Source organism: Manacus vitellinus, unplaced genomic scaffold, assembly GCF_001715985.3.
Source record: "Manacus vitellinus isolate BGI_N305 unplaced genomic scaffold, ASM171598v3 scaffold_36_pilon, whole genome shotgun sequence".
NCBI lineage: Eukaryota > Metazoa > Chordata > Aves > Passeriformes > Pipridae > Manacus > Manacus vitellinus.
This window is the reverse complement of record NW_021940508.1, coordinates 2,479,804-2,503,700: the sequence shown is the minus strand read 5'-3', so window position 1 is coordinate 2,503,700 and position 23,897 is coordinate 2,479,804. Positions and strand designations below refer to the sequence as shown.

Sequence of the window (23,897 nt, the reverse complement as noted above, 5' to 3'; positions counted from 1 at the left end):
AATTTCCTATGACAAGACTGTCTCTTGTTGGGTCACTGTAATTGTTCATTTTGCAGTTTGCCTTGTGTCTCTGCCCTGGGTTCATGATTGTTTCTTCTTGTGTCCTTTTATTTTTGTTTTGAAAGGTTGTGACACACAGGCTTTGTACAGGGGGTTGAACAAGGAGTTTTCTGTTGAATTGATCTGAGTTCAGAATCGAATTACTAGAATTACAACTACAGGAGCCTCAGAATAGCCTTTCAGTAGGAACAGTGTGGATCAAAACCGCATGGCTTTAAGGTAACTCCTAACTGGTTCCAGGAAGAGCATATCAAGGTGTCTTCTGACAGCAGTGCTCCAAAATGAAAAGGTACAAGCTGAAGAGAGGAAGAACTTTCTTCCTTAAAAAAAAGGCACACAACCACACACTAAAAAAAACCCAACCAAAACCAAAAATCAACCTTGCACACAGTGTGAGAAGATGGACCCAATCATGGAAATAAAGTGCCTGAAGGTCATGATCCTATATCTGCTCTGGCTGCTGCTGAACTGGGTCAAGAGTTTGTCCTGAGTTTGTTTTGTGCTTCATTTCCTGGCGAAGACTGAAATCGGATGAAGAGCTAATGGGGAGGATGGAAGGGGAATTTAAACCAGTGGGTCAGTGGAGAGAAGCAAGAATACAAAAGGGAAGTTTAAAGTGTATCCATGTTGATGGGAAGGAGCTGGACCTGGTCAAACATTGGTGACTGCAAGAAAAGGAGGCTTTTGTAGTTCTGGGTGAAAAGGTCAGATTCTCATATAATCTGATTACAGGCAACCTGGTTTTGCACGAATAGGTATATCTGGATTTAACTCTTTCCAGAATGACACACAGCACATGCTTTTTCACCCCCACTAGTGTTCTTGATTTCCTAATTTTGTTTTTAGAAGTGCCCTCATGTTCGCTGGAGTGATGATTAATCGTGTCGACTTTGATGTACTTGCTAGAAGTTGTCATGTGTGTTTCATTGGAATCTTTGGAAAAGGGAAAGTGTTGAGCTGCAGTTTTCTCTGTCCCCTTTATTTGAATGACATGCTAAATCAAGCAGGGCTTGATGAGTACCTGTAGTGGGTTTGCAACCTTCCCTGGGAGGGGAACGGAACTAGGATAGGTCACCTGACGCATATTTTACCAATAAGCTATTCCATACCATGTTACATCAGCTCAGATATAAAGAGACAAGAAGGAAACAACTTCCTTCTTCTCTTCTGGGGCGGTTGCATGGGATAGATGGCTGTTTTCGGAGGAGAAAAACACCTTTTGTGGGAAAGTAATCTTTATTGTTAGTTTTCTCTGTGTGTATAGTGCTTATAGATTTTTTCTTCTCAAACCCGCCTTTCTTAGCAGCCTCGGTTTGGTTTTTTTTTTCTTTCCCTCCCCTTCCCTCCTCCTTCTCCCTCTATGGGGGTTGGGTGGAGTCTCGGTGGACACCGGACATTCAGCCAAAGTGCCAATAACAATATCTGATGCCGAAACCCAGGAATGGTGCCAAGAAAGTTTGTTTATATAAATACTGCCTCGCTTATCGTTTTGTTTTTGCTAACTTAGGAGGATACTAATATAAAACATGACCTTACACCCAGCTTTAGTATTTATACTTGTACTATTACTAACAGTCTTTCTGGGATGTGAAACTTACCCTTTGAAAGACCTCCAAGGGGACAGACACAACTTTCTTTCCCTTTTTAATTTTGACATAGATGGCTTTGCAATGAAAGTACCGATGATCTTAACTAACCCTTACTTGAGCTGTCTGACCATGGGACTGTTTATAACCAACACTAGGAGAACGTTATAGGGATTGGGGACTGTAGTATTGTCTTTGGTGCCTTGTTGCAGGACAAAACAACCTTTGAGAGAGAATTTACTGGGATGTGCCTTAAGGGACCCAGTTCCTGGGTGGCAGGGAATGTGGATGAATTTAGGCAGGTTCTTAGGGTGTTTAACACCCCCTCATTGCCTGGGACTTCACATCAGAACAAGTATTCAACTTGTTCAACAAGTAACAAACTGACACGTCATTTAATGGAAGGATGCCTTGCTTACCCTGATCAAACCCAGCAACTTCTTGCCCTGTACTGGGGCCCAGCCTGTGCTTATTGAGCTGTTGTTCAGTACTGTAAAAAGACTATGACTGAGACACGGACCGAAACTACAACATCTGAAGTCATTATTGGCCCTGTAGTGAAAAGGAAGACATGGGTAAGGAGATCTACAGGACCTACAGGCCTACCTCCATGATTAGTAAGGGAGGAAGAAGGAGAAGGATCTACCCCGCCCACGCCTCCAAGAGAAGAAGGGGAGGCAGGAAAAACAGCCAGTGATTCACTAGAGGAAGCGGAAACGGTTCCACGTGAGAGAAGCAGAGAGGAAATCAGACAGGGAAGCGAAGTTACCCAGTCCCTGAGCCCGTCAGAACTTCGGGAGTTGCGGAGAGATTACAGTTGCCAGCCTGGTGAATGAATTCTTACCTGGTTGCTCCGCTGCTGGGATAACAGGGCTAGTAGTCACCTGTTAGAGGGTCATGCAGCTCAGCAATTAGGATCTATTGCCAGAGATCGTGAAATTGAAAAAGAAATTGGAAAGGAGAGAGACATTCATACTCTTTGGGTTCGACTCCTCTCAAGTGTGAGAGAAAGGTACCAGTTAAAGGTAAATCTAATGAGCTCCCCAAGAAAGTGGACTACTGCAGATGGAGGCATCCAGTACCTGGGGGAATTGGCAATGCTGGAAATCCTTTACAGTGGCACATATGATCCCCTCTTCAGCAATCCAGAGGATGTCCCTTGCATGCTGCCCATGTGGAGAAAGGTAATTCAAAGTACCCCTGCATCATATGTTAACCGCCTGGTAACAATATACCATCCAAAGATGGATGAACCAACTGTGGACACAATGTCTGCCTGGATATGGAGTATAGAAGAATGTGTGGAAGCCTCCTCACTCCCACGGGCCAACGAATTAGATTCCAGAGACAGCTCCAACACCTGCACTGAGGAGAGGCCTTACAAGTGCCCTGAATGTGAGAACTGCCACAGAGCGAGCCCAAGAGATTGGTCTCGGTCTCCTGTCCCACTCAGAAGGAAAGGAAACCCCAGGAGTAGACCACGTGGTGAACTATGTTTTTTTCTGCGTGACCAAGGGGAAGACATGAAGAAGCAGGATGATGAACCTACCTGTAAACTTGAAGCCTGAGTACAAGAATTGAGAGGGAAGAAAGCTAGTAAGAAGGCTGTCCATGTAGTTGATGCAGAGGCCCTGGAAAGAACTCAGCAACCTTTGAGATGTAAAAAGACTGAGATCAACTCCTGTGATCCCAATGGGGAGACCTCTGACTGGGCAATGCAAAGGTCAGACAGTGAATACTCTGACCAGGAAAAATAGAGGGGCACTACCTTCAGCCAGGAGAAGGAAAGGGACAGTAGGGTTTACTGGACTGTGTGGATTCGATGACCAGGCACATTGGATCTGCAGAGATACAGAGCTTTAGAAGACACTGGTGCACAGTGCACTTTGATGCTATCGAGGCATAAAAGCACAGAGCCCATTGGGATTTCTGGAGTAACTGAAGGAAGTCAAGAATTATCAGTGCTAGAGGCTGAAGTAAGTTTAATTGGGGACAAATGGGAAAACCACTCCATTGTGACTGGTCCAGAGGCCCCTTGCATCCTTGGCGTTGATTATCTCAGGAGAGGATACTTCAAAGACCCAAAGGGGTATTGATGGGCTTTTAGTGTAGCCACAGTGGCTATAGAGAAATTTAAACAATTATCTACCCTGCCTGGCCTCTCAGAAGATCCTTCCATTGTGGGATTGTTGCAAGTCAAGGATCAACAAGTGCCCACAGCCACTACAACAGTACATAGACAACAATACCGAACAAACTGAGATTCTGTGATTCCCATCCATAAGGTGATCCAAGAGCTGGAGAGCCAAGGGGTGGTCAGCAAGACCCACTCACCCTTCAACAGCCCCATCTGGCCTGACCATAAATCTGATGGAGGATGGAGACTGACTGTGGACTATCGCAGTTTGAGTGAAGTTACCCCGCTGTTGAGTGCCTCTGTGCCAGACATGTTGGAGCCCCAGTGCGAGCTGGAGTCCAAGGCAGCAAAGTGGTACACCACCGTCGATATTGCAAATGCGTTCTTCCCCATCCCCTTAGCAGCAGAGTGCCGGCTGCAGTTTGCTTTTACATGGAGGGGCACGCAGTACACCTGGAACTGACTGCCCTGGGGTGGAAACACAGTCCCACCAACTGCCATGGATTGATTCAGGCTACACTAGAGAAGGGTGAGGCTCCAGAACACATACAATATATTGATGATATTATTGTATGGGGTGACACAGCAGAGGAAGTTTTTGAAAAAGGAAAGGAAATAATCCAAATTCTTTCTCAAAAACCAGTTTTACCATCAAAAACAGTAAGGTCAGGGGACCTGCCAAAGAGATTCAATTCCTAGAGGTGAAATGGCAAGATGGATGTTGTCAGATTCCAGCAGAAGTCATCAATAAGATCATAGGCTCCACTGACTAACAAGAAGGAAACACAAGCTTTCCTAAGGGCCATAGGTGTTTGAAGAATGCATATTCCTGAGTACAGCCAAGTTGTGAGCCCTCTTTACTCAGTGACCCATAGGAAGAATGATTTCCAATGGGCTCCTGAACAACAGCAAGCCTTTAAACAGATTAAACAGGAGATTGCACACACCGTGGCCCTTGGACCAGTCAGGACAGAACCAAACGTGAAAAATGTGCTTTATTCTGCAGCCAGAGATAATGGTCCTTCCTGGAGCCTCTGGCAAAAGGTGCCTGGTGAGACCCAAGGCCAATCACTTGGTTTATGGAGCCAAAGCTACAGAGGATCTGAAGCCAGCTACACTCCCATGGAGAAGGAAATCCTAGTGCCTTATGAAGGAATACAAGCAGCTTCAGAGGTGATTGGCACAGAAATACAGCTTCTCCTGGCACCCCGACTGCCGATGCTGAGTTGAATGTTCAAGGGAAAAGTGCCCTCTACACATCATGCCACTGATGCTACATGAAGTGGGTTGCTTTGATTACGCAGCATACCCAAATCGGAAACCCGAATCGCCCTGGAATTCAAGAGATCATAATAAATTGGCCTGAGGGTGGAAACTTCAGTCTGGCAGATGAGGAAGAAGAAGAAGTGGATCGGGCTGAGGAAACTCCACCATACAATCAGTTACCCAAAGGAGAAACACATTATGCCCTCTTTACTGATGGTTCTTGCCATATTGTAGGGAAGAACTGGAAGTGGAAAACAGCTGTCTGAAGTCCCACCCGACAAGTGGCAGAAGCTAGTGAAGGAGAAGGTGAATTGAGTCAATTCATGAAACTCAAAGCTGTTCAATTGGCCCTGGACACTGCCGAAAAAGAAGGATGGCCAAGGCTTTACGTCTATACTGACTCGTGGATGATAGCCAGTGCTCTGTGGGAGTGGCTGGATTGATGGAAGAAGACTAATTGGAAGTGTAGAGGAAAACCCATCTGGGCTGCTGATCTGTGACAAGACATTGCCGCTCGAGTTGAGAAGCTGTCTGTGAGAGTCCACTATATAGATGCCCATGCACCCAAAAATCAAGCTAAAGAGGAACATCACAACAACAAACAAGCAGACCAAGCTCCACAAGTCAGGGTGTCACAGGTAGATCTGGACTGGCAGCACAAGGGAGAGTTGTTCCTAGCTTAGTGGGCCCATGATGCTTCAGGCCGTCAAGGCAGAGATGCCACCTATAGATGGATGCAAGACTGAGGGGTGGATCTAACCATGGACACTATCTCCCAGGTTATCCATGATTGTGAGACATGCACTGCCATTAAACAGGCAAAGAGAGTGAAACCCCTGTGGTATGGTGGACGTTGGGATAAGTAGAGATATGGGGAGGCTTGGCAGGTTGACTATATCACACTGCCACAGACTCACCAAGGTAAGCGCTATGTGCTCACCATGGTGGAAGCAACCACTGGATGGCTAGAGACTTATCCGGTGCCTCACGCAACTGCCCAAAATACCATTCTGGGTCTTGAAAAGCAAGTGATATCCAACATGCCACCCCAGAGCGAATTGAGTCAGACGATGGGACTCATTTCAAAAACAGTTTAGTTACTACTTGAGCAAGGGAACATAGCATTGAGTGAGTATATCACATCCCATATCATATACCAGCCACTGGAAAAGTTGAGTGGTGTAATGGACTGTTGAAAACTACTCTGAAGGCATTGGGTGAGGGGACTTTCAAGAATTGCCATCAGCACCTGGCAAAGGCTACATGACTGGTCAACACTAGAGGCTCCATCAGTCTGGATGGAGGGCTCCATCAGATTGGGCCCTGCCCAATCAGAGTGCTCAGCGATAAGACAACTGTAGAAAACAAGACCTGTATAAGTGCAGGATATAGGCGAATATGGGATATGAGTGTGATGTAAAATGGTATGGAATAAGGGGTGGAGATTGTAGTGGGTTTGTAACCCACCTTGGGAGGGAAATGAAACTAGGATAGGTTACCTGATGTATATTTTACCAATAAGCTATTCCATACCACGTTACATCAGCTCAGACATAGACAAGAAGGAAACAACTTCCTTCTTCTCTTCTGTGATGGTTGAATGGGATAGACGGCTGTTTTCGGAGGAGGAAAACACCTTTTGTGGGGAAGTAGTCTTTACTGTTAGTTTTCCCTGTGTGTATAGTGCTTATAGTTTTTTTTTTCTCTGTGTAAATATAAAACCGCCTTTCTTAGCAGCCTCGGTTTTGCAAGTTTTTTTCTTTTCCCCCCCTTCCCTCCTCCTTCTCCCTCTATGGGGTTGGCCGGAGTCTCGGTGGACACCAGGCCTTCAGCCGAAGTGCTGATAACAGTAACATTCTCCATTTGATTCAGATGCACATTGGTTGCATGAGAGGACCAGTAGTTCAATTATTCTTAGTGACAAATGCAAACTATAGTAATTTTGATTCAGTGCTTCTGTACCCCTAGGTTATGTCAAGAAACGAAAGCAGTGCCATTTTTGACGCACTGACACTGCTCATCTCTCTTTGGAATAGTTCTAATCTGTCATCAGTGAATGTGCCTGGGACTTTTCGTATGTCATCACACACGCACATTCTCCAACCTCCAGAGGAAAAGATTACTCAGAGTCACTTGTTACTCTTTTTTGTGTAATTCCTGGTGCATAATGGAGACTTTTGATGTACAGTCAAAGGGGCATGTGCATATATTTCAATTCTTTGCAAACATCTGGCTCTAGAAGCCAAAAATAGCTGTGACTGATGCTGGGTCATCAGTTGTCAGATAACAAGGATTACAGAAACTCATTGAGCTAAGGTGTTTCAGACGGACATTTGAAATGGCCTGTATATCTAAAAAGAAATTGCTGAGATGCAGACATGCACATTCAAAGCATTTGAAAGAGTACTTGAAAAGCTTTTTAGAAATCCATCGGATTGTTTTAATCAAGAATCCAGAAAACAGTAAGATATGAAATGGTTCGCAATCCAGCAGAGTAGCAACCTACAAATATTTAAAATAAAAAAAGAAAATAGTGCTCACCAAAATTTGCACCCTTTGGAATACATGTTGAAATTTTTAGGAAAGGATGAAGTACTTGTTTCCAGAAATAACAGAAGTGTGATCTGGGGTCAGAACAAAATCTATAAGATAGGAAAATTCAGAATACTGACATAGTTCTGTGTATGTTTGTGAATATGACCTTCGGTGGAGCATTTCCTCATCTGATATGTGCTGGGTGGGATGGAATCCTTCAAAAGCTCTGGAGTGGAAAAGCAAGATTATTTTTTCTGTAGTGTAATTGTATTGTTTTTTTAAGAGCTCCATTGAAATGTAATGAAGTGTTTCATAGCACAGCAGTCGTATAAACTAAGTGATGAAGTAGTTATTTCATTTCTTCATACAGCGTCAAAACCCCTAACATTTATCATTCACTCAGAGTTGTGGCAGTTGAACACCAAATGGAGAGTTTGCTTTAAGTTTCTTTGTCCTGCCTATAAGTAACATAGGAGTAATTTTTGCTTATATTTCAATTGCTGTTATTTTGTTTGTTCTGTTTTCAACATAGAATGAAATGGTTGTCTCCAGGCTGTGACTTTATATAAGACTAGTCTTTTGGTGGTGTCCGTTAAACAGAATATAATTTTACTATAGAAAATTGCTGCTTATGACTACTGAGTCTCTTCTGCTGTTATTTGCATGCATGTAATCTATATACAAAATAGAAGAAAGACTTGACAGTGAAGCCTTTTGAAGTGTGTTTAAATATTAGTTTTGAATTGTAATTCTCTAATTTACATCATCTAATTCACATAAAGTCAATTAAAAAAAACAAGTGTTTTTTGTTTGTTTGTTTTTGTTAAGTAATCCAATTTTTTTGTGTAGATAGTGCACCTAGTTTTTTGTCTGGCCAATGCCTAAATGCCTTCATTTCCTATAAATTCTGAAGGCCCTTGTTCAAAAGTCAGCTATTTCAGAAATGCAGTTTGAAAGTTTTGTTTGGGTGGAATCCCACAATATGCGTTCTGAAAATCATAATTTCCACCCTGTATTTGTGATGGGATTTATTGTCAAGCTATTCAATTTCAAACTGGATCTCAGAATAGTTAGTAGGAAAGATAGTGGCTTGTGTCCATGGTGGAATGCTTTTTTGGAAACAATTTTGTTTGAAGAAGAAGGCTGGTCAGAAGCAAAGCAATATGAATGGTCTGGTTTCAGGATCAAATGGTGATCGTATTGAAGTAGAAGAGGAGGCTAAAGGCTGTGGCAATAATAGGAATCCACTAAAGAATTTGAGAACATTTTCAAAGATAAGAAAACAAAGGCTTGAAGATGGGAATGGAAACATTTTCTGTATAATTAGTGGACATTCGTGAAATCTTAATCTACTGTGGCATGTTATGTGTAGATACTGAAGATGAGTATGAATTTTGGGAGCTGATAGCTAGAAACTTGTAAAAGAATGCAATTTCAGTTGCATCTCCTCAACTGGACTTTATTCCTTTCCACTGCTTCACTAGAAGAGAATGAAAAGATAGTTTCTGTGTTGTATTGTATTTTCAGAAGTATTATGTAGGTTATTAAAAAGGCCCTTTAGTCCAAAGTTGTAACCAATATAATTTTATTTTTTGTATGAAAGTTTCAGTAATATTTTTTTCATCTCACCGTCTTGAATGGGTTAGATCTGAGATTTTGGAATATTGTAAACAAAAAATAACATTTTCTGAATTCTGTAGCTCCAGATGCATTAAGATTAAGGAAATCCTATTTACTCTTTTCTGGTATCCTGTTACAGATTGGTGTTAGACTACTGTAAGACTCCAGATGACAAAAAAATCTTATTTCCTTTCTTCAGCAAGTTTGCAAGCTTGCATTAGGACATGGAGCTCTAGCTCTACTAGAGACAACTAAAACTGGAATAGAAACTAGATCACAGTTTCCACACTTGATAAGGCAGTAAGTCAGTTGTTGCCGTGCAACAGAGCTGGTTGAATTGTCATAACTATTACATAGGCATAAATCTTAGATTTGTGCCAGATGCTTCACGCTGTTCCTGCTGTGCAAAACAGCTGGAAATTCAGCTTAAAGGATTTCTTTCCTAGAGAGAAACTATATCTAAAATCCATAAAAGTTAAAAAATCCAAAAAAAGCTCTGAGGCATCAGTGGTATAGAGCTGAGATAACATAGAGTTGATGGGAAGCTACATCCAAGCTACAGCATTACTGTTGTGGCTTTAGGATGCATGTTTGATCCTAGGTTGTATCATGATAGGTAAAACTGCAGTTCAAAGCTCAGGAAGCAGTCTTCCAAATTGATGTAAGGAGGTGAAGCTGGTTCTTTTCCTTTTTATGAATGTGCTTTATCAAAGTATCTTTTGCTTTGCTGTCTTTTTCAGTTTTCACAGGTATTTTTCTTTGCCCTAGAGATGCAATTTGGGAGTAACATTTTGTCTGGTAGTATAATCACTTTGGACTCTCCACTTCTTCTTAACTAGCTTTATAAATTATAGTAATGTCAAATGCAGGCGAATCTACTTTTTTCATATTCATTTGTGACAGATTTATGTGAAAAATAGCAATTACATGGTGCATCCCTATCTAGCTGATGAATTATTTCTCCAGTGGAGATGAACCATTGCAGAATAATCTTTCTGAAGAAGGAACAGATATGGTTAAAACACATTGGAAAATGCTTACAGTGAGACCCCTGTGATTAGAAGTGGTTCTAAGCCAAGGCTGTGGATGTTAATATTATTTCAAGCAATAAGAAATTTACATTAAAAACACATAAGCAGTGAAACTTGACAGTTCCCACTAATTTCTCACATGGTGCTTTACTATTTGTTAAATAAGAAAAATTTTACTAGGCCATTTCTGGTATGAAGCTTGTTCTGAGCTTGCGGGTCGAGCAACATATGTACTGCAGGATGTCTTCTGCAGTGGGTCTGGGCTGATAAAACAGGAATAGCACCATCATCAAGGCTTTGTTTATGCTCAAAAGTTTAGCTGTGTTCGTGTAGCTAAAGCAATATAACTGAACGAGCAATGGTGATGATTAGAATGTGTTTATGGGAATGGAAATAAATTATAGTGCTATAAGCTGTATTTAATAACTGCAATAAGGTTGTACAGAGGAACTGCATTGCCAGAGGGGAAAAACCACATCTCTCACTGGAACAATCATGTTGTACTTCTATGTGAGGGCCAGGCCTAAATTAATTCCAGTTGCATTTCTGAGTACTTAAATGAGAAAACTGCTTTAGTAAAGGCTTTCTCTGGATTTGAGAGGATTTAACACTGAGAGGTGTTGAACTTCTGCATCTTTACTGAAGTCTGTGCATGTTAAGGTGCTGTAAGCCATCACAGTCCTGTGTTTCTGTCTGGGCTCTAAATCTCATTGAAGTCAGTGAGAGAATGCCTGGGTGGCTACAAGACAGGAGTCCCTTAAGAGACCTTTAATAGCCTTGTAATATCTTGTTCTCTGGCAAATCGTGCATAGTCAGTAGGAAGCAGTTTATCCTGAATGCAGAAAAACGTGCCCAAGTGTGATCATATGTGACAATCACAGAGGTGAGCTGAGACACAAATCCAAGTTTTGTTTTGTTCATTAGTTTTATTTCTGCTTTTTGCTTCCATAGTCCACACATAACTAACGCAAGATGACAAGCCCAAGCAAAGCACCACCACCTCTCTTTGGTGCTCAAGCCATTTATTCTTCCTACTGCTGGATTTACTGGGTACTGGATCAGACCTTGGATTTGAATAGTACCCACAGGATCTGGTTTGAGAATATTTCTGACTTGCGTTTTCACAAACCTTTTTATTTGTTCCATCTCACAAGATGTACAGTATATTTTTTGGTTACTAGTTTCCATTTAGCATTACCACAGAAGTTGCTGCCTTGGATAACTACATGATGAAGAGAAACACACTTCCATAGAATTTCTGTGCATGTGCACATAGAGTAAGTCAAGTCCAGCTTCAAAATGAGGTTAGGTTGCTGCAGGCTTTACCCAGTTGAGTTTTGAGTATCTGCACTTATGGAAGTTGTGTAACTCTTCAGCCCCTGTTCTTGTTCTCAGCATTAAAACAAACCCGTATATAGAAATTCTGGAGGCAGCAAAGAGGTGTGCAAGCAGCCAGTCTGAAAGAGTAAGATTGAAGTACCTCTTTTGGTAGTGGAAGGAAGAAGTCATGATAACAAAAGCAACATCTAGAACATGGGTTTTGATGAGAACAGGCCCTCAGTTGACAGCCTGGGGTGGTTTTTTTTTTGGTTGTTTTTCTACACCACAGAGCAAAATTCTCCTTATGTGACCACAGTGAGATCAAACATTTCCTTATTTTGGAATATTCCCCCATTTAAAAGAGTGATATTTTACACCATAACAGATTAATTAGATTTAAATAATCCAGTCCTTAGGGAAAATACTCCAAGATGAGGGGATACAGATGCTGCCTATTCCAAATGTGTAAAAAAATAATTAAAAGAGAAAAAATAATAAAATGTTGAATGTATACAATGATGAGATTTTAGCTGGCTTGACAGAGGCTGTCGAGTTGTGTGACGAAGTCTGTGCTCAACTGTAATAAACACTCCTTCTGCTTCAATTTATGTGAACATTTGCAGATGTTGAAGAAACAGGCATCTTTGCCTCTTAATCAAACAATACATAAAATAATCTAGAATAGATGACATGCAAAAACAAGTGACAGAGCTGTGTGTTGATTGACTTATGGAAGCAAGTGGGAGGGACCTACTTTTTCATACTGATTGCCTCTTACAGTCACTGGACTGTGAAAGTGGAGCTCGTTTAACACAAGCCCATGAGAGAGAAAAGTTAAAAATCATACCTGGCTTCAGTTTCTTGTCTACATGGAAGCTGTATTCGTGTCCCTTAGACAGATCCCCTGAACCAATTTTCAGCACTTTTTCATCAAGTACAAGAGACACCAAAATTTAGTAAGAGGACTGTGCCATCCTGCCTTTGTCTGCTTAACTCACTACAGACATGAACCTGTACTATGTATTATTTATATGAGTAAGTTGACACAATTTATAGGATTTAGAATTGGAAATAGCATGAATTATGCAACAGAAAGCTTTCAATGTGGTGCAGAGTTGAATGTGTTTAATGCAAAAATGAAGATGCACACTTAAAACCAGAAAGACTTGATGGGTAGTTAGATAACTGAGCAGCCTATTTGTCCTACTCTCAGAAGCGAGTTTAGTGAAGGTCTCCCTGGGTGGTAGGGAAAACAGACGTGGACTGTGCTGGAGGATCAGGGTGGTGTGTTTGAGTGACACTTCTGATGAGGTTGATTCAGGTAATCCACGTAGTGAAGCTACCCCTTAGTGTGACTGTGGTTCTTTCAAATTTGATTTGAACGCAGCTTGACGCAAAGGTACAGATATGACATAAAATGTGGAATTTTGATAAGAGAATGGAGACCAAGCTACCCAGAGCCTTTGCTGAGACTCACAGGAATGTACAAAAGTACCTCAGACAATGAGAAAGGCCTCCTGCTGAGTCTTGAGTCAAACCCAAAAGCCAGGTGCAGGAAAAACTGGGCTTTACTAGTTTTGGTGTTCAAAGAGTCGGTGACCTTTTTTTTTTTTTTAATCATACATACAGATATTGTGAAATGTTACTGTAAAGGGAATTTAGTGCCGTTTTGATACTCCTTTTAAGAAGGTTGAAATCAGGGTGTGCCAATTTAGTGAAGTAAGCTTTCACAATGATGCTCTTTATTTTCAGCTGAGCACTTTGGAAGCCATGAAAATAGCTCTTACCTTCTGTTCTGGAAACTGTCAAGAACCTATAAATAGGCATAAAATAATACAGGAGCAGGAAAAAATGTTATGCCAGCAATTAATGTTGTTGTTTCTAATTTTGTTGTCGTTTCTTTTTCTTTTCTTTTTACAGTGTATCCTATTCAGTGCATGTCTCTGAGGATTACCCAGGTACAGTGCAACATTCTTGTACATGAGACATGTATATATGTTACCACAATCTGCTATATTCAGATGGAAATATCTGAAAGGGTGTTAATGTCTTCCAGCTGCATCTTATGCTAATAATTTTCCATTAGTTAGAATATTGTCACAGTCATTTCTCCTTTTCAGGCATCATTTATCAGATGGGTCAGGGTGAGAACACAGGTTCACAACTTTAGAGAGACTGAGGCTTGTAATGCTTTCGTGTCTGGAGCCAGAAGTGATAGGAGTGAGAAAGTACCCTGCCTCTCTTTGGCATGGTAGATAAAGCTTGATCTTCAAGAATCTGAGCAGCCTGGCACAGGGCCAGCAAAGAACTTCTGCATTAGACCTTGATGAGACTACTCATGTTCTCCAAGATAAGCCTGTGAACTGTGCATTGATGCCTCTCAGGGTTAGTTGGAGCCAAGAATCCATGCAAGGACCTTCAGTAATGTTACTTTGCAAAGCTGGGTTGGCAAAAGCATTTGTGTGACCGTGCGGCCAGTCTCAACAAGGGGAATTATTCTTAGGAAAGACAACCAGGTAGTAGCAAAAGCTAGTTTTCAGGAAGCTTATTTCCCCAATTTCCTTCACAAAGAGACTGCACAGGTACTTCAGGCAGCACAGGCTAGCAGAAACAGAAGAGGGAATCAGGGATGACATGTGCTGTGCAATTAATAGTACATGGTAGTACTGTCGAGTTGCACCACACTATGCACCTGTGATTGTTGAATCGTGTAAGTACCATGAATGATATTAAACTCTCTGTACTTTTTGATCTTTGTCCATAACATCTTTTTACTTTTTCTCAAAGAAATATTTCTTGTTTCTTTTAGAAGCTCTAAAGAAGTATGACTTTGATCTTCTTCACTGATGAGCAGCAGACTATGTCTGATCAAAACACCAATGTTTGAAGCATATGTACAAAAAAATCAACAGTGGTGCTAAAAACAATGGATTATGTGAAAGAATGCTAACAACCTTTATTAGATATATTTTTTAACCAATAAAAACTAGAAAGAAAAATTATACTAATATTACTCTATTCAATATGTAGAAAGGGGAGAAAGTGAGATTCAAAAAATGCACTGTCGTAAATTGATTTACTGATTACTCCATTGGGTTGACAAGGAATGGAGAGAAAAATGGTTGGAAAAAATCTTCACCATGTGTTATTAACAGTTTCTTCTACTAAACATCACAAAATTTTACCTCTGGGAACCCCTAACTAAATGGCAAGCTGGAGCACTGAACCAGCAGCAGTTACTCCCACAGCATATGAGATCTCATTTCCTGGCAAACACTTCTGTCTGACAGACCTCAAATTTCCCTTTTGAGTGTTATTTGCAGCATGTCCCAATGGCCTACAAGCCTGAGTGACTTTGTTGGCCTTAAGACCTGATGAATATTCTCTGCCTTCACCCATTATATTTTAAAGGCAGATAGCATTTGAACGTTTCACACTATAGCTAGCTTGGAGCACAGAGTAAACCTGCACGTCTACAGATTAAAATCCAACCCTTCAAGGCTTTGGAAGACCTGATTTCATTCACATCTCAAGGTTTTGCAGGATGTATGTGTGCTTCATGATGAAGAGGTTCGTTAGGAATGCTAATAGCTTTTTGCCATTTTACGACTTTGATCTAAAATACTTATTTTGACTTGGTGAACCAGATTCTTTGTCTCCTGTCTTTGTCCTAAATTTCTAACTTAGCATTACTGCTGACCATGGTTCTCTTCTCAGGTATGTGTTTTAAGGGATGTTTCAGGGACATGTCAGGGTGCGATGGTGTCAAGTCTGGGAAGCTGTGTCCTGTTGTCCTCCTCAGCTGGAAGGTGTTCTTCAAGTACTGCTGCTGGTTGATAGAGTTCAGAGCAGCACGTGCTCATCAATAAAAATTTATAGTCCAAGGTTTAAGTCCATTATCACATAGCTATACCAGACTTGTATCCTGTGTAGTTTAAGAGTGTGTAATACAGAGTGGATTGAATTTGTAAATCCAGGACAAGGTTGTCATAGTTAATCATCAGATAAATTGCTAATGCATGCAATACATATATGAAAATAGAAGTCGTGAAGTCACTATAGAAATGATGTTGATTCAGCTAAAGTGATACCACCAGAAGTAAGAAGAGCTTTGAGTAATATGAGTAATATGCATATGCAATGCACTGTCTGCACTGCTGTTGTGTATGCAGCATCACCACCTTGGTACTGATAACTGTGTGTAGCTGTTGCTGAATTACTTCATAAAGCATCAAATACAAACACCTGAGCATTAAATTGTACCTATGGAAACTGTAATGTGACATGACAACTTTCAATAGTGGAAAGTGTTTGAAAGTTTCATAATTGTGAATGAAAGCTAAAAATGTACTTACAAAGGCACACTGCAAACTTAACAGGAATAGTGCTGAGACAGTAATGTCTGAAAGTTACGTATCCATTGCTGAAATTGTGAAAATAGAACAGAAAAGTTTAGTGGCAGGTAATAACAGTTCCAACAAAATACCACTGTAACAATTTTCTTATAACATTGGCACAACTGTTGAAAATAATACTCCTAAGTAGCACTTATAGAATATAACATCAATGAGTAGACTAAAGTCCTATTAATATGAGAATATCATGACTCCTGTGAGAGCTTTTACAGCAGCAAGCATTTTGCTAATGAATATATGTTCAGAATTATTTGTGTTTGCTGACATAAACTTGTAGTCTTTTATCCCACTGATTTGTGGTTTACATACCTGTTAGCAGAAACATTCTTTTCTTAGACATCATTAGACTGCAGCAGAGACGGAGAGAACCAGTTTGTGGCAGCAAGTAGTTTGCTGCATCCCTCCACTAGGTCCAGGTACTAGATCCTCCTCTTAAGAGGAGAGGTGTTCCTGAGTGTAGTGTGTTAGGAACTGGATGTTGAAGAAAACAAACCAAAGCCAATATCTTAATTTCAAGTTTCATCAGATTGATGGAAGATAAAAAAAAACCCTAATAACTGCCAAATAGAAAAGGAAAAAAAACGCCAACTTGGCAGTGAAAGTCATTATCCAGCTGCCGAGAAAGAATGACAACGGACATAAAAACATAATAAAAATCTATAAAACCTATTACTAAGCAGTCTTTTTTTCCATATATGTATGTGTATTCGTTACAGAACATACTGCTTTTCCTAGGTTTTTTGTACAGCAATAAACTGTAGCACAAGGATTTCCTTTCTCCCATCCTTATATATGGTGTTAGATATATCTAGAGCCAAATGGTGTCCTCACTTATCCCAGCTCATTAGACTCTATAGCAGTAACTTGCACTCTCCAGCCTGGAAAGGGATGGGCCTGTGTTGTTTATGCCCAAAAACTATCCAGCATGGTGAGGCTGACACTGAAATGATGGCAACAAGGTGGAGTATGCAAATAGAGGCAAGACAGGTCTTTTTGGAGAGTGTAAGATGCAGCTGTCCTGGAGGCATAGCTCAATGCCTCTCCTGCCAGCAGACAAAAGTAGGAGAAGGAGTGAATGCTGGCAGAAGGGACCCCACTTAATTTGCATGATGCCGTGGCTCTAAAACATGTCCCTGTGCCCAGCGTGCAGCTGAGCAGACACCAACTCAGCTGATGGAGCAGGTTGCTGTGCCCACTGGAGTGCCTAGGAATCGATGTTGGCCTCCTGCAGCACTGCCTGCACACAGTCTGTGTGTGTTGAGCCAACCACAGATCACTCACAGTGCCCTCATGGGACAGCATAGGAGCAGGAGCAGGCAAAGGTGCAGGACAGTGTCAGACTCGGCAGATACATATGAACGTGGTAGAAAGGCTGTTTCCCAGGGGACCAGGAAAACCCCAGGACCCATTTGTGCGTGGCACACCGTGCAAGGAATGGCTGGCAGCCCAGGCTCCCTCTTGATAAAGGTGGCTCAAAACTGCTGTGATACAAAGGATGGTATTACTGAATTTTCCTCTCAATTAATTTTAATGTCTTTAACATTTTACTGGAAGCACCTGGGTCAAAGGCTTTGAGGTTTCAGCAGTATGTTTGAAATTACTTGTGAGTTCATGAACTTTGCTGATGTGGAACTGGGTTGTTCAGAATTGTAATAGATAAGTCCTTCTTTCAGTTCTTTTATTTGTCTCTTTATCTGTGTTATCTTAATTGTCAGCCTTTCTGCTCTAGAGCACAAGTTTCAATTCAGCCCAGATCATTAGAAAACAAAATACCATTACTGTCATAGGCGGTTCAGCAATACATGCAAAATTAGCTTGTGCAGATAGTACACAAAATCGTGCTGCTTCTTGTTTGTTGTTGGTAAACGTTTGGTTGGAGAGCAAAAAAAAAGCAACCAAACCAAAAAAACCAAACCTAATCCTTATGTTTTTAAAGAAAATTTGGAATAGACTTATCATATTCATATGCATACCTAGTGTTTTTGTTAAGTGGGATGACTTTTTTTTTCCTGAATCAGGCACAGGAAAGGTTATCCACTGATTAGAAGACACTTCAAAAAACCTTTGTGTGACTAGACAAAATGAGGCATGGGTATTTTGCATAATTGGCTGTTAATACCCAGCTCTCAGTGCAGCCTTCACTCTGCACAGCAGATCTAGCCTGAGTTTTAGTATCAGGCATAGCAAAAAAACAGAGAACAAGAATTAATTCTGGAAAAGGTTGGCCACAGTAAGCCTTGTGGTTTGGTTCAGAGCACCTCTAGGTGTGAGTCATAAAAGTCATGACATTGAACTCCAGGGGTTTGCTTTATAAAGGTTGGGTCTGAGTCTTCCATCCTTTTTCTTTTTGTTAACAATCTTAAAAGAAAAAAGCCAAACGCCCCAGGAAGATAGTGCTTAGCTCCCCTAACCATCTTCAAAGTGGTTCCTTGTGGTACAAGGGTGGGACAAGAAACATGGGAAAGGGTTGGCAGAGCACAATGGGACTTCACCATGCAAAATGTTTTTCTTTCATAGATAACACTTATGTTTCCAGTTCTGATAACGATGAAGATGTGTTAGTCACAACAGAACCAATTCCAGTAATTTTCCATCAAATTGCTACAGGTAATCTTATGTCTGGATAGTTTTATCAAGTTCATACTTTGTGAGGAAAGACAAGTCCACACTTAAAGGGAGATGTGTTAATGTGTACAGTTGTACAGTTTGCTATTTTCTCACAGTCTTGCCATAGTAAATTGTCCTACTTTCGGAACAGAAGAAATTAAAATACCTCCTTTAAGGATCACCACATTTGTGTAGGCAAATGTATTTTATTCTTTTAATGTCTTGCAGCCTGTGCTAGAGAAATTCTCCTTGAATAGTTGGAGGTGCTTAATACTTCTCAATTAAAAGGTTTTGTGTTCACATGCTTAAAACTTGACTAAATCTTCACCATTGTAGATGAAATAGTCTGTAACTACCATTGCCTCTGGTGAATTATTTCAGGAAGTTTCAAACAAAATGGTTCAGCTGTTTCACTAAATTAGACTATAGCAAAACGATATATTTTTTCCGAATGATTTTGGAAACCTCTCATTTTAAATTATTTCCTTATTTTTAAAAACTATTTGATACACAGAAAGGTATGCTTGTCAGGCATACAGGCATTTATACTGTATATAATAAAGGTTTGTGCATATTCCACAGAGACATTTTATATTTTAGCAGGTAAATTCTCAGATTGTTTCAGGTTACTGAAGAAACTGCACAGACAGTCTTAATTCTGGCAGTTCTTCAGACAGGGACACTTCACTTTGTAATTTTTTTATTATTACTATTGTAAGTCTGTAGGGCTTTTTTTTGCATAACACAGAATTACTTTGAATTCCACTGGAAGACCAGTATGATCTCTGATCACCTGTCTCTGATCTCATTTTTACAGATGTAAATCAAGAGTAATTTTATTGAAGTGGGTACAGTGGCACACAAACAAAATCTTGGTATTATAGTCAGAAGTTTGAAATTAATTTTACTTGCAAATACTTCTTTAATTTGAAAAGAAATGAAACCCATCATTTAAAATAGAGTGAAACCCCATGTTTTATATGGAAGATGATCTGATTTAAGTTTCATGAGGGGTTTTGATTTTTCGTTCTTTTATAAATTATACAAAATTAATGAATGATGCTAAACTGTAAATCACAAATTGGCAAAAACAGATCTCCTGGGTGAATCAGCTGAGTTTCAATTCACATTTAAAAACATGGGAGGTAGGGGCTTCCTAATTTTAGACTGTTGCATTGTAAATTCTTTGATGCATTTCACATCTGTAACTTTTTGTTCCTTATTTGCTCTCCTACTGCAACTAAGAATTCCAAGTCTGCTTATGCAAAATTATTTCACATTTTTTCACATATGTTCCCTATTTTCTTTTTTTTTTTAAAGAATTAATAAGAAAAAACAGTGATGTCAACTATTGCTTATCCATAAAATCAAAGTTACAGAGGGAGAATGGAGAGGTATGTATTTCTTGTATGCATATTTTTACAGAAATTGTTTTAAGAAACAGCAGTAAATAATAAAATATGAATGGTTACCACAGACTTCCTATCAAAGTGTGCTTATGCAATCTGTACATGTTTACACATTTTAAAACCTGAGCATGTTTCATGTGTGGATGAACCAGCGATTCACTTAATTGTGATAGAAATTCTCCTCCTGTCCTAGGAAATGTGGTTTTGACGTTTATCCCATTTTTTTGTTTGACAGTGGTGTAGACCCTATCTGCCCTAAAAATAGAGCTCTCCTGGAGAAGTAGATTGTGATCACATTACCTTTTAGCCTGCTCTTGCGCATAAGACCACATCCCAATTATTTAGCTCACTGCTTCTTCATGCAGCCTGCAGCAGTCCCACTGGAAGCTCTAGACCTCTGCTTGACTCTCCTCACCATAAGTAGGGTCTTGAGTATTAAGGTCTTCCAGTCATGGTTGTATTTATGCTGTACCTGCTGCTAATCACTCCCTGACCAGTCTCATTGATACATTAAGAAAGCAGTGGCACTAATGTGAAGTCTGTAAGGCTTGACAGTGTTATGGGCTCAAAGAAAGTACCACATAGGCTCCTACTTCAAGCATTGTCAGGAACTCGGGTGCTTGAGTTAAGATTTCCTTTGATAAGATGGATGCTGTTTCTTGACGACTGCGTTTAAGGCTATGATCTGTATTTGACCTTGGAAGGGGAGGATAAGCATGTCTAGATGCTGTATGCATTGTTAGTTTTTTTTAGTAAATCAAACCTGATTTGATGTAAAAAACTGCATTGAAAATACTTTGCTTCTACTGGCTCATCATTGTATTCAGTGCTCTGTGAACATGGGAAAAATTCAAGTATGGGAAGAATTCACCCATTTGATTAAAAACCTGAGATATAGTTAGCTTCTGTGGGACAGGATTTGAGCTTTTATTTTGTTTTTAATTGAACAAGGTATTTAAATGTGAAAGTACTGAAAATAAAAACCCTTTATAGAAAGTCTCTAATACTGACCATTTCTGTTGGCTACGCAGTTGAAGGTTTGGTTAGGATATGATTAGTTTTTCACTGTTCTAATGCGAGAGTTTGGAATTTTTGTTCAGTTGAGTCCTGTTCTAAAACAGATTTCCCTTTGAGGTAAGGTTGTTCTAAAACAAAGAAGAATAAAGCAATTTTATTTCTTTTCAGTGAAGTAGAAGCAGAAGTTATTTTTATACCTTGTTGCACAAAATTGCGACAAGATTGGTCAAAATACAATTTTTACACTGTATATATACATACAGTGAATAGAGCAGAATTTTAAAGGCAGAGATAGGGAAATGGGATTACGATGTCTGACCATAGAAATTGTTGGTATGGGTATATTTTGGCATTCATGACTATGGAATTTAGGGGTAATGTCTGTTATTTGATTCATACATCTGATTTCTGTTCCATTACAGCAGTTCTGTGCAGGACATAAATAAAAAAGAAGCAACTGGTACATCATGTTCAGATTAAAGTGAAGAATTGCAATTTTAACAGGTGGTCTTTAGGGGTTCCTAGTCAGCATAGGTCGTAGAAATAATGTATGCATTGTGGGAAACAAGAATTAATATCTCAAGCAATTGCGTAATTATAAGAAAAGGTTCCATTCTTGGGAAACAGAATATAACATTTCATCTCATGCTGAGTTGCAGTCTGTACCATGATCAGTTCTATTTACTTGATGCAATTATTCACAGGGCAGCTTATTTAGAGCAGGTTTTACTTAGGTAAGCATATGACTTTCTAATCCTTAACTTTTCACTGTCTCAGAGCACAACTAGTCAAAAAATTAAGTTTGACCTTTTCTGGCATCAGCATGGACTTTCTGTTAAAAAGAGTAATTAGCCAATGGTGTGTCAGTTTTTCACAGAAGGAAATGTTAGATATTCTGTGTTTGGAATCGAATTATTTCCTTAAAGTGTTTGAGTTCATTTACAAGACTAAAGTAAAATAAAATTGCTAGGTCACTGAAACAGCAAAAGAACTAAGTCCAGAACCAGTCTTGGTGGGTAAGTTATGCTTTGTTTAGCAAAAGCACAGAGTGAAGTATCCCTGCATAGTCTGCTGAATTATCCAGTTCTTTAAAATACCACATTGTCTCTGTAGCCAGACAAGAATTATTGCTCCAACATATATTCAGGTATTTTCATATACCCTGTATTAGGTGCTTGTTTTCTCTCATATTTCACTATTCTTAAAATCAGCCCTCTGGAAAAATTATAATTAAGGATCTCTTAAGAAAGGATGCTATGAGCTTACTTGTAAAAAAGAAATTCTTGTAGTTATATTTAGAGCTATAAATGCAAGATCAGCATATTACTTTTATCATTGTTAACTTTCCTTTTTCATTAAGGAGTCACGGCACAACAGCACAGTTGAAGAAGACTCTGAAGGAGATAATGACTCTGAGGAATTTTATTATGGAGGGCAGGTAATGCAGAAAACTTTGCACGATTTTCAAAAAAAGTAGTATTTGAAAGTTCTTTTGGTTTTTCCATTATAAATTTATGATATTTCATTATGTTATGGATAGAGTGCCATGAGTATATGTACGTAGTGTTTTGTAGCAAAAATATTATGTTATACTTTATCTCAAATTCAAAATAAGATTACATTGTTTACATCTGCAAAGCTGTTAGAATGGAAAAAGCAAATATTCTCCAAGAAGCTTGAAAATAGAAGCTAGTTGCTTACTTCCAGGAAATAGCTTATCCCATTATTGATACAAATCTGGCTGGGAAGGCCAGCTGGATCCAAATCTGTTTCCTTCTGGAGAACTACCATTTTTTAAAGTCAAGACCCCTGCATTTTAATGGTAAAAATGGTTATTACAAAACAGTTTTGGTCCAGGCAGTTCTTCTTCTGAGCTCTACAGTAACATTCACCTTGAAAAATGCAGCATATTTTGGATGAAAGTACTACTCTATGTCTTTCCTTCTTGTTCCCTCAGCAAAATTAATTATTACATTCTCTTATGTGTTGGGAAATAAAATCTTTTCATACCTTTTCCTTCCACAATGTGCTTCACACTGCTAGGCTCTTCATGCAGATTTCTTGTTTTTTAGCCTAAATGTTTCCCCAAGGAATCATTCCTCACTTAATGTTATTAGAACTGTTTGTTTCGGTGAACATTTTAACAAATTACTGTAGCTGGTTATGAAAGTTGTCGCTGCCTTAGCCTTGAGTCTGAAGCCATCCGTGCCCTGGATGCAGAGCCAAGGCTGCAGGAGCATGCCAGCAGTGCCAGCAGGGTGGGTCGGTGCAGAGAGCGTGGGATGCTGATGAGCAGGACATCGCTGAGCCTCTTCTCTTGCAGAGCCAACAGTGCGGTGGGGTTTGAACACAAAATGCATGTCAGGGTTCTTTACAGTTAAAAAAAAAAAAAAAAAAGGCATGCCCCTGAAAAGCTATTAAAAGTTATATTGAAAGTGGAATTGAAAAAATGTATTTTCAGTGTCAGAAATAACATGGGGTATTGACTCATGTTCACTTTAGAAACGACTGCAGGAATTGCCTCCCTTCAGCTGCTGACTCCTACAGCCCCATGCTGGAGAGTGCTGGGGAGGACCATACACATAATTCAGTGCAAAGAGCAATGTCTTATTTTAATCTGCCTGAGAGGAAAAAGCTTCTGATCTTGCCCTGTAGTGATGAGCTGTGTGTACTGGCTTCATTTTTCAACTCTGAAGAAAGGGCAGTAACCTCAAGGTGAAGGAAAAGGCAGAAAACAACTGGAAACTGCTTGTTTCTTGAACCACAGCTAATAGATTTGGTAAAGGATGCCTGCCAGTGCCCAAATGAATGAATAAATATTAACACTGCCTATGAGACATGAACACAGAGAGCAAGCAGTACATCATTTTGCAAGGTGTAAAAGAGCTGTGTAA

The 23,897-nt window shown here is 39.8% G+C and overlaps 1 protein-coding gene across 1 annotated transcript in view; it reads left to right on the top strand.

The window, feature by feature from the left end:
* The window catches only part of PARP8 (poly(ADP-ribose) polymerase family member 8), a 122,512-nt gene that overhangs the window by 50,844 nt on the left and 47,771 nt on the right, over positions 1-23,897 (top strand). Inside the window, 4 exon segments of the mRNA XM_018077319.2 lie at positions 13,476-13,513; positions 18,488-18,577; positions 19,898-19,971; positions 22,364-22,441. Of these exon segments, the coding sequence (XP_017932808.1) occupies positions 13,476-13,513; positions 18,488-18,577; positions 19,898-19,971; positions 22,364-22,441 (280 nt within the window).